The sequence below is a fragment of the Sinocyclocheilus anshuiensis genome, unplaced genomic scaffold (genome assembly GCF_001515605.1).
Source record: "Sinocyclocheilus anshuiensis isolate Anshui unplaced genomic scaffold, SAMN03320099.WGS_v1.1 scaffold199, whole genome shotgun sequence".
In the NCBI taxonomy this organism is placed as follows: domain Eukaryota; kingdom Metazoa; phylum Chordata; class Actinopteri; order Cypriniformes; family Cyprinidae; genus Sinocyclocheilus; species Sinocyclocheilus anshuiensis.
Window position 1 is genome coordinate 1910957 of NW_015552582.1, and position 12095 is coordinate 1923051.

At 35.4% G+C, this 12095-nt stretch overlaps 1 protein-coding gene across 1 annotated transcript in view; it reads right to left on the bottom strand.

The window, feature by feature from the left end:
- LOC107665294 (intersectin-2-like) overlaps positions 1-12095 on the bottom strand; it is a 41788-nt gene that overhangs the window by 17606 nt on the left and 12087 nt on the right. The window contains exons 2-8 of the mRNA XM_016456123.1: positions 11300-11360; positions 4337-4452; positions 4065-4098; positions 2948-3139; positions 2683-2743; positions 418-560; positions 244-307 (exon numbers count right to left, since the gene is read on the bottom strand). Of these exons, the coding sequence (XP_016311609.1) occupies positions 244-307; positions 418-560; positions 2683-2743; positions 2948-3139; positions 4065-4098; positions 4337-4452; positions 11300-11306 (617 nt within the window). The 5' untranslated portion in view covers positions 11307-11360. The remainder of the gene's footprint in view (positions 1-243; positions 308-417; positions 561-2682; positions 2744-2947; positions 3140-4064; positions 4099-4336; positions 4453-11299; positions 11361-12095) is intronic.

A 12095-nucleotide genomic window follows, 5' to 3' on the forward strand; every position in this document is an offset into this window, starting at 1 on the left:
CGCAACACTGTGGAAGTAGGTGTTTAGACAATATAGTGTGATCCAGGGTTTAATGTGTGCGAGTGATTAATGCATGGGTCTTCAACAAGTTTTATTTTACATAATTTTTTTTTGTAAAAAAAAAAAAATCTATTAAACAATGCAAAGGGGGGAGGATGTGTATGCAAATAATGTCATCAAAACATGTTCTTCTTGAGATTAATGAGTGTTTCATATGATGAGTACAGTGTTTCGTGAACTCACCATATGGTAGAAAGCTGTGTTTGCGTGAGGTTTGATGCTGTGAGGGCATTTCTGACCTGGGGACCTTCAAACAAACATACAAAAGAGTTATGCGTAACACGTATGCAGGGATGCTATCATATGCAAACACAGCCATTGCCTCCTCTTTCTGATTATCTACAAACACACAATCACCTGACAGGTATCCGCTCATCAGCTTGTCTAGACTGTTGAACTGCTGCCGGTATTTCAGACGGGACGACTGAGGCACCGCCCAATCAGATGCATTCATTTTGGGGGAGTTACTCGCAACGGAGGTGGTGGAGGAAGAGTTAGAACTGTGGAAATTTTGAAATAAATGATTATTATGCTTTTCTATAAAGGTGATCATTTAACATGTAATGCGTTTAATTTCTAAATAAGTAAATAAACTTACTTATTAAGGCTTTATGTTGCACCTAATTAATAAATGTATGGTATTCTTGAATGTCCTAACTAATGCTAAATACAGATCCTCTTCATTCTCCAAATCTGCATGTTCAGATCATTCCTGAGAGTTTTCACTTGTACAGCACTCTTGAATTCAGAAATTGCATTTGCATGCCAAATTCTTATCAAATGAGCTCCATTTAGCAGCTGTTCATTAACACTAATATAATCCTCTCATGAACCAATAACCCATACCATCATAAAACACAGACAACTGGTCTCAGGCTAGCTGCAAGATCAGCTTTTCCTTCAGTGCTGTGAGATTCTACTGTGACTTTTAATTATTGATATGTCTGAGCAACATTTGCTGAATCCTTGTTAGTGCAGTAATTACCACTACCGGGACCATTCAAATCTTAATTACAACTCATTATTATGAGCAATTCTGCAGTATTCCAACTCACTGCTGTCAGTTTACTGATTTTTAAATATTCTGAGATAACGCTAAAAGGATTCCGCAGCCTTCTGCAGTTCAGCATGGGCAAGAATGATAGAACGTTCAGAAAGTGAGATGTGTCTTAAATGACTTGTAGGCTTAGATTATGTAACTTGAGGGGAATGATCATCCTGGTGACTGGCTAATAATACGCCTCCAAACAAACCCAAACACATTTGCACATATGGGTGGACACGCACAGACAAAATAAGGCTGAGCGATATAGCTAAAAAAATATATTTTTCACTCTTTTGATAATATTCAGCCCTACACTCTTAAAAATAAAGGTGCTTCACGATGCCATAGAAGAACCTTTTTGTCTAAATGGTTCCATAAAGAACCTTTAACATCTGAAGAACCTTTCTGTTTCACAAAAGGTTCTTTGTGGCGAAATAAGGTTCTTCAGATTATAAAAAGGTAAGAAAGAGATGGTTCTTTAAAGAACCTTTGACTGAATGGTTCTTTGTGGAACCAAAAATGGTTCTTCTATGGCATCGCTTGAAGAACCTTTTGAAGCACCTTTATTTTTAAGAGTGTAGATCCAGTAAATTAAGTTACGCCCTAACAATGGATTTGTTTTTTATAAACACAGCGTTTCACTTCACAAGAAGTTAATTTATTGACTAGAGTCGAGTGGATTACTTATGGATTATTGTTTTTTTAGCATCTGTTTGGACTCATTCTGACGGCACCCATTCACTGCAGAGGATCCATTAGTTACAAGTGATGTAATGCTAAATTGATCAAAATCTGTTCTGATGAAGAAAAAAAATTCATCTTGAATGGCCTGAGAGTGAGTAAATTTTCTTCTTTTTTTTTTTGATAAACTATTCCTTTAATATTTTTTTCTATATAAACACAAAGAGAATAATATTTAATCATTGTCGTTCATATGCATTCTAACAACACTGCATATTTAATATTTAATTAATCAACACATATTTTGACTAAAACATTTCTTTGAACATTTCTGAGAGATGACACAAGTGACTTGTTGAGTTAAATTTTGAAATGATTCTTTGAAATGGACAGATTCCATGGAAATGGAAACTTAGGAAAGTTTATGGCTAAATAAAAAGTCCATTAAATTGATTACGACATACATGATGCTGCTTAATTTTATATCACCAGGATAATCATCCCGAATTTATTGTGCATATTAGATATATTGCACAGCCCTAGGCCCAAATTAATTTTAAACAGGCACTGAGCAGGAATTAGTGGGTTTATTACAGGCTTCTGTACCACCACGTGGAGGTTGGATGACTCTCGGAGGAACCCTAACAAGATCCTATTAAGATACAAGGAGACAGCTGTGCTATTCAAGCACTCTGTCAGCAAACACACTCTTATTTACTACAAACTTCTAGTACTGGCAAAACTAGCCCAGAGTAAGAGGGTGTCTCAGAGTGCAGTTCTAAGAAAATCACTGTCTTTTTTAGCTTTTACTTAAACACAATCAAATGCTTGCACGCAATAGATATTATGCCCAATTCCAATACATGGGTGCTGAACTTAGTATGGATGGTTCACACCTGCTAGAGCCAAGGTCCAAGAGCGAGTGAGATTTACTCAAACCACTGGAGACTGGGAATGCTGGAAAGATAAAAGAAGAAAGAGAAATACTTAAAGCACATGCAAAATTTGTTAGAACTTTCTTAACTTTCATATATACTTTCGAGTTATAGATTATGCAATAAATCAATGTTTTAGTCTCACTGCATGTACATTAAATAGTAATGTTCATCTGTGTAAAATGGTGGTTTGTGCATGAATTTAGGATAGAAGGGGTTACAGTACCTGGTGTTGGTGTGAAGAGAGCTGCATTGCCGTTAGGTAAAGCTGGCACACTGAGAGAGTTGGGCATCTGAGGCAATAGTCCTGACATAAGGGCAGGCACAGGAACCAAAGGGGTCATAGCGGGGGCTGCGGGGATGGCCGTTAAGATGGGCATCACAGACATGGCAGACAGATTTGGCATGGAACCCATACCTGAAACAAAACAAAAGCCAGATTATATGAGATAATTTCTATATGATGTATTAGTACCATATTGATTGCCAGCTGATTTTTGTATTTATTTGTACAATATTGCACATTTAACTGTATATCGGATAATTAGCTGTTCATGCTCATTTCTGCCATTTTTACATTTCTTTTACTTTTGCCCGTCATCTAATGCTCAGTTTGGGATAATCTTTCAAAACATTTTAAATAATTTAATAACACTGTTTAATGTAATCAGCAGAAAATCTTGTGTTAAATATCCATTTTTTTATCTGTACATTCACATGTAGCATTCAAAATTATTTAAACTTTTGGTGCTTTATTTGTACTTTTTATTTATTTAGACAAAATATTTAATTTAAATGTTATTTTCTTATTTATATACTATTATAATATTTATTCATATTTTTAATTAACTTTTATTTGAATATTTTCAGTTTTCAATTCAATTTTAGTTTTAGTAATTTTATGGGTTTTTTTGTTTGGTTTTTTTTTTTCAGTTCTATATTGCTTTAGTTTATGTTTATTTCAGCTTTAGTATTTTTTTTGTACTTCAACTTTACATTGTTCAAGTTAGTTGCCAAGGCAACGTTTCTAATTTTGATTTAAGTTTTTTCAGTTTAGGTTTTTCATCAAATTTTTATATATTAGATAGTATTATATATATATATATATATATATATATATATATAGAGAGATATTGTTTTTATTTAACTTTTATTTCAATTACCAAAAATATCATCCATTTACACATTTCTGTAAGATTTTATATAAAAATAATAATATACAGTATGTCTTAATATCAGAATCATCTTTACAACCTGTACTATAAGCATCACAACCTGTAGCATAAACTTAACAAAGCAAACAAACCTCACATGGCATTACATAACCAGCAATCATCTCATACCAAAGCGTGATGAAGATGTCATTGCAGGGGTGTCCTCCAGAAATCATTCTAATATGCTGATTTGCTGCTCAAGAATCTTGATACATTTTTCAGGGTTTTTTGATCAATAGAATGTTTAAAAGAACAGTAATTATTTGAAATAGAAATCCTCTGTAACTATAATCTGTCATTTTAAATATCTTTACTTCTGATCAATTTAATGTGTCCATGCTGAGTAAAATTATACATTTCTTTCAAAAAGAAAAATCTTACTGATACCAAAATTAATGAACAGTATGTGTGTGTGTGTTTTTACCTGACAAATAGCCCAGAGTGGGAGCCAGAGAGTCAAACTGTATGTCATGTTTCCCCCTCTCTTCTGGAGTTATAGCCCAAATATTAAAACCACCTGCGACAATGAGAGGGACAGAGAAAGTGAAAGAGATTTTTTGTTGTTGTTGTTGTTCTGTCTTCTCAAATCTCATCCTGGATCATCTGTTGTTTTTCTCCTTTTTAGGTCTTGAAGTTCCTGCCAGTTCTCTGTGAGATTGTCTGTTGCTTTGACAAAGGCTGTTGGCTTGTGTGATCCAGGCATTAGAGATGTCTTGCTGGAAAGTGGCTGCATATTTGACATATTTTAATGGAATGACAGCGCCGTTAATCATTATTTAGTATTTACTGTAAACTAGGGCGGTGCGATATTGAAGAAAAATGTGATATGCGGTAACTCATTAAATAATGCGATATTCGATATGTGATACGATAATGCTTAAAGTGCCATATGCTCAGATGAAACAGTTTTACTCAGCTGTTGCCGAGTCAGTTCTGTGAACTTCTATAACTATCTTGTGTCATATATATATGCAGGGGCGTAATTTCCACTGGGGACCACTGGGTTTGTGTCCTCCCCACTTTTCAAAATCACGTTTGTGTCCCCCCCACTTTAAAATTCGTTTGTTATGATTTTTTTAACCGCACGCCGTCATCGCCACAGAGGAGCAGGACCGAGCAGGGCACAGATGCGTGCGTCCGCGTCCAGGAACGTCGCGTGCACACTCTAAAAATAGCTCACTGAAGGTTCTAATGAGCAAGTATCGCGGTTGCGGCACAGTCAGCGACGAAACGCCAGAAGCAGCAACAGATGACTTTAATGTCATCATGGATGAAAAGAAAGAAAGGAGATATGAGTTGGTTGATTCAGTAAATTAGCTCAGGTCAGGATAATCATATTTTCTGTCTACACCTGTTAATGTGTTGCAACAAGTGATTTATTTTATATTTTCAGGTACAGCGGTTAGTTTGAAATAAAAGTTTGTTTAACAGTGGAAATTGAGTCTCACATTACTTAAATATTATTCAAAACATTAATGGTGAACATTTTCGACTTTATAAAATGATTCTCTCAAGTCTTGGCGATCGGCCCCTATTAAATAATAAAGAAAGTAAGACATATTTTTCTTATACATAGTTTAGTAGCCTACTATTCTTTTTGGCAGTATTGATCATTAATCAACTTAATTATTTCCTGGATTTTGTATCACCATAGTCCCTAAATGTATGTACATGCAGGAAATGGGATTCAAATCGAAAACATTTTCCCCCATTTTGTGTCCCCCCCACTTCTCAAACCAAAGTTATACCCTTGCATAGGTCAGTATCAAATGAGTTTCAAATTATTATTTGCAGCACAAAAATTTGTATAAGTCCACGGATCTTTTGATCTTTTTATGTTGTAATTAACATAATTATTAACCAAATTATATAAAATTATGTTGTCAGTGCCCTACAAATTAAGTGGTTCTAGGATTTTTTTTGTCCCTAAAACAGAAAAGAATAAAGCCTAAGAGATTTCTTAAGCTATAACGAAAAAAACCAAATTACTGATTTTATTTTTTTCTGGTGATTAAAGAGATGTTTAAAAGTCTATCTCGCTCTCTGTCTCCTCAGAATGACTTGTTTCTATGTATGTAAAAAGTTTTAAAGTGTTTGGAAGCTGCACTCTTATTTAAGCTACAAAAGTTATTTAGATAAGAGCAGTGAGCAATTTTCTCTTTGTCTTTTGTTCATGGCCCCAAATATTGCAAGATGTAACGATATGCATATTGCGATATGTACATTTGCAATATTTTGATATATTCCACAGCCCTACTGTAAACCATCTTGCAGAACTAGCCCGCAAAGATCTATCAAAAATGTCAGTGTCCAATAACAACCTGCTGCACTTACCATGCTCAAAGTGGGTCAATCTCAACACAGCTTTCACACATAGTGCTGAAGACAAGCTTTTTATCATCTGCTGGTGTTTTGGCACCGCTCTTAATAGGTGCAGACAATAACTTGATTTGAAAAATACAGCTGCATAGAAGCTCTGACTACATGGTTTCCTTCGAACAGCTAGAAAGAACATTGTTTTCATACCTATGCACATTATACACATTTATTTAAAAAAGTAAACACTAATTATGTCACAATAATATGCTAATTGCTGAAATTGTACTCACTCTCAGGCCATCCAAGATATAGATGAGTTTGTTTCTTCATCGGAACAGATTTGGAGAAATTAAGGATTATTTGCTCACCAATAGATCCTCTGCAGTGAATGGGTGACATCAGAATGTGAGTCCAAACAGCTGATAAAAGCATCACAATAGTTCACAAGTATCCCACACAACTCCAGTCCATCAATTAATGTCTTGTGAAGTGAAAAGCTGCATGTTTATAATAAACAAATCCATCATTAAGGAATTTGAACTTTAAACCATCTCTGCTGGCCAAAATACCAGTCTGTGCTTGATCTGTGCATATTTCTCTCCTGTTTCAGATGAGACGGCTTTTTCACTGGAGAAAGCAATATTAGGATTAGAGGACTTATATTTTAGCCAAAAGCAAATGTTTGAAGTTAAAACTGCAAAGGATCAGTTGGTGAGTAAGTGATGCTAAATTTCTCCAAATCTATTCCAAAGAACAAACAAACTCATCTACATCTTGGATGGCCTGAGGGTGAGTACATTTTCAGCAAATTTTCATTTTTGGGTGAACTATTCCTTTAATGAAAAGAGCAGTGAGCAATTTTCTCTTTGTCTTTTGTTCATGGCCCCAAATATTGCAAGATGTAACGATATGCATATTGCGATATGTACATTTGCAATATTTTGATATATTCCACAGCCCTACTGTAAACCATCTTGCAGAACTAGCCCGCAAAGATCTATCAAAAATGTCAGTGTCCAATAACAACCTGCTGCACTTACCATGCTCAAAGTGGGTCAATCTCAACACAGCTTTCACACATAGTGCTGAAGACAAGCTTTTTATCATCTGCTGGTGTTTTGGCACCGCTCTTAATAGGTGCAGACAATAACTTGATTTGAAAAATACAGCTGCATAGAAGCTCTGACTACATGGTTTCCTTCGAACAGCTAGAAAGAACATTGTTTTCATACCTATGCACATTATACACATTTATTTAAAAAAGTAAACACTAATTATGTCACAATAATATGCTAATTGCTGAAATTGTACTCACTCTCAGGCCATCCAAGATATAGATGAGTTTGTTTCTTCATCGGAACAGATTTGGAGAAATTAAGGATTATTTGCTCACCAATAGATCCTCTGCAGTGAATGGGTGACATCAGAATGTGAGTCCAAACAGCTGATAAAAGCATCACAATAGTTCAGAAGTATCCCACACAACTCCAGTCCATCAATTAATGTCTTGTGAAGTGAAAAGCTGCATGTTTATAATAAACAAATCCATCATTAAGGAATTTGAACTTTAAACCATCTCTGCTGGCCAAAATACCAGTCTGTGCTTGATCTGTGCATATTTCTCTCCTGTTTCAGATGAGACGGCTTTTTCACTGGAGAAAGCAATATTAGGATTAGAGGACTTATATTTTAGCCAAAAGCAAATGTTTGAAGTTAAAACTGCAAAGGATCAGTTGGTGAGTAAGTGATGCTAAATTTCTCCAAATCTATTCCAAAGAACAAACAAACTCATCTACATCTTGGATGGCCTGAGGGTGAGTACATTTTCAGCAAATTTTCATTTTTGGGTGAACTATTCCTTTAATGAAAGAATGGGGCAAATGTTACCCATCCTCTTATTCATTCTTTCTTTCTCAGCCTCTCTTTCTCTCTGGGGAGGAAACACACTACTTTCAGCTCATGTTTCGTGCATTGTCAGCAGTGCTAAGATTCAGAAAAAGGCCATCATGATTAATTAAGTGCAGGTCTGTGAAATCATGTGATGTCTTTCTTTATGTAAATATAGCCAATTCAACAACAGATAAAAACTATTTGACAGTTTGAGATAATCGGCCTTTACTTTATGAAAAAAAAGGAGCATTTAGTCCAACCTTGAACAAACTAGTAGCCATCAGAAAATTCTTTCTTTTTTTAAAAAAGATTAAGCTCTAAAGAAATGAATAGTACTTCTAATAGTCAGCAGTTTTTTTTTTCTTCCCCTGAGTCTGGTCACCTTATGGGAGCCAACGTCATGATGGTGAATCTTACAATTTTCTGAACAACAATTTTAAAATATTTAACATTTTAAAACAGATATACTGTAGGCTGATTTGCTAAAAACTGATTTGCTAAAACAGTTTGCAATAACAAAGCAATAGCTTTTCTTCTCTGCAATGTCATTCTATTGTGAAGCACATATGATACCAGAGGCAGAGATACTCAATGTTAAGTCAGTGAGCCTAAAAGCAACCCAGGACATATTTGCATTTTTGGTGGAATTATTGGGATACAGCTCATGAAGCAGAGACTGTCCTGAGTAAATAATAATGTATATATATATATATATTGCTGAAATAACCTGACTACGTTAAGTTACAACAACAAAAATAATTTTTCAGCACTACCTACTATACCAACTAGTTATTTTTTACCTTTTACAGAGTAGTCAAGGACAAACGGTTCCACAATCTCCTAACATTGAAACGTGGCAACGGACTGTGTCAGTGTGGGAATCAGGGAGTCTGTGTGATGTTGTATTCAGGTACTCCTTTGGGAAATTTTGATCCCTCCAGGCCACACAGTGAAACATGTACTCAAGGTTTATTACTAATTCAGGCCCAATTAGCTATTAAAATGGTAAGTGTAAGTGTTTCTCTGTTTTGAAGATGTAGCAGGTTTGCTTTTGTGTTTATTTAGCATTAGTGCTTAGACAGAAACACATACATAATAAAAAAAAAGAATGAGTATACACAGATACCAAATAAGCTCGCAGACACAAAGAACATATTCCTAAACATGTCCAAAATGTTCCTCGCAGTGCTGACATAAACATTTATTTGGGATGATGTAGCTATTTAGCTTTAGCCCATATAGCCATTTACACAAATATGACTGATCATAGGAACCAACTACTAGTATTTAAACCTGCAACCTCAGCTTTCATACTTTTACCACCACCCTGATGCTGCCTTTAACAAACAGACCTGAAAATCCCTCCTGGGATTTTCTTAAAGTCTAGAAATTGTAGCTAAAGAGTAAATGCCTCAGTTTTGCTTCACTTTAAAGTCACACATCAAAACACACCTAAGATATTTAACAAACTCCACTCACCCTGCCTGCTCTCTTTCTCTAGCTTATCTTGGACTGTAAGATAAATATTTTATTAAAACATTAGTGAGAGCTGACTTAAACCACAGAAGACTGGTGTCTCAATCAGTATATTTGAAAGGCTCCTTCTTCAGATTTCACTCAGAAACAAGTATAAAGGTATTACCAAGTTTTTGGACAGAGAACCTATACATTTATTGTACAGAATTTGTTTGGAGCTTTTATTCAAAGCATCTTACATTGCCTTTTAACTAGTAATACAGTACCTTTGTAAAACTATGACATTCTATGAAGTACCATGTAAACACTATTAAATATGAATATTATAGTAATTCAGTGCGAAGGTATAATTCAAAGCACCATGGTATTACACCATGCTTTATCACTGTAGAATGGTGCCACCACAGTTGCGATGTAACAAAAGTAGCGATAGATATTTTATTCTGCATTGAGACATATATCCGAGTGAAATGGATTATTGAGAAGAAAAAAAAATGTAGGGCAGGGACTTGGTCCAAATGCTCCAACGTTTTAAAGTTTTTTATTGGATGGAGGCATATCAAAATGCTTGCAGTCACTTGTAAGGGGCGGGGGTTTCTGTGGATGGAATTATTGGTCCAACACACTACCAGAGGGAACTCTTAACATTTCACCACAAGATCCAAATCAAGAACGTCAAAAATGTTTAAATTAAACATATGCACAGATTATTCGTTCTTGATAAGGATCAATAACATGCATTTAGAAAACAGATTTCTGAATTTCAACATACAAATGTGCTCCATGTTGTAAGATTCAGATTCATTGACTTTTATTGTCTTAAACATTTTTTATCTTATTTTATTTCATCAAAAATATTACCACCTACAAAAATATTACACCTACAAACCTACAAAACTACATTTAAAGTTGAGATCAGGCAGAAATAGCTCCTCAAGGTAAAAATTTTAAAAGTGTTTTTATGAAAGTGTAGCAAATATAAAAAAAACTGTCAAAATCCTTAATAGAGTGCAGCAAATATTAGTCTATCCCTATATAAATAGGGAAGCAGTCATTAGCAGCTTTCAACTGGGTGTGTTCTGTACAAACACTATGCTGAATCTAAAAAATGTGAACATTCTGATAACGACATCACTAAAAGTCTGTTCAATCTTAGAAGATTCTACAACACCAGAACCTCTCATGTTTTTCTTATAGTGCAGCTCTGCTAATTCCCTTTTAAAGGGATAGTTCTAACCAAATTTAAAAATTCTGTCATCATTTACTCACACTCATGTTGTCCAAAGTCTGTATGACTTTCTTTTGCAAGAACACAAAAGATATTTAGCAGACTGTCTGAGTTGCTCTATTCTATAAAATGAAAGTGGATGGGGACCAGAGGCTGTCAAGCTCCAAAAAAGACAAATATGCACAATAAAAGGATCACAAAAGTGGTCCATATGACTACATTCCAAGATGTCTTAAGCCATCTAGACCTCTATGAGGAATGAAGTGAAATTTAAGATCACCATTCACTTTTGTATATGGAAAATAGCAGCTTGGACATTCTGCTACATCTCCTTTTGAGTTCCACAGAAGAAAGAAAGTCACATGGGTTTGAAAATACATAAAGGTAAGTAAAGTATAATATGTTTAAAGAAAATCCATCCCCATGATAAACAAATAAGCTGTGTTCTTACCATTCATGACTGCAGGTGGGATGTGAGGGACCCTCTACTCAACCGTCTGGATAATACTCATCTGGAGAAACAGAGAGAAAGAGAGTGAGGAGGATTTTACATGCAGACAAGCAACAGAGGACACGCTATGAAAGAAATTAAGCAAGAGAGAGACTGTGAACAAGTGAAAATGGGACTAAATGGGAAGAAGAGAACAAGTAGAGAGTAATGAGAATGGAAAAGAGGGCTTTTAAAGATGGACAAAGGGAGATGCAAATCTTCTCAGCTGCGCTTGAATATTTTGGCCATTGTTTCTATCCATTTTCCTCTTACACTTGTGGGATTACAAATTTAAGAATCTGTTTAAAATATGCTGATCCTATGTTCTGACATAGCATCACATGAAAAACTAAGGTGAAGTACATTGTATTTAGCATTTAAGGTAAATTACATCAGACAAATTATTATCTTAAGCAAAGTGTAGCAAGAGGTTCCTGTCTGTTCCTGTTCTCTTATTGTTAGTCAAATGAACCAGATTACTGAAACCATCACCTTTTGTTTGTAATGGCTCTTGGTGCCTCTGCCCCAATCTTTGAGTAGTTATACTGATTATAGCAATATGGTAGAGTTGGTACTTAGTGCTCGCCATGCTTCCGGCTTGCACTCCCCTCAGCATGGCGGGTATACCGTTCCCCATAGCGGCCCCTAGAGGACGCAGTTCGAAGGCTGTCCCGAGACCCGTACGCACCGACCTCCTCACCTGCGTATGAATCCACAACCTCTAAAAGACAACTAGACCCACTGCCGAGCCAACTGT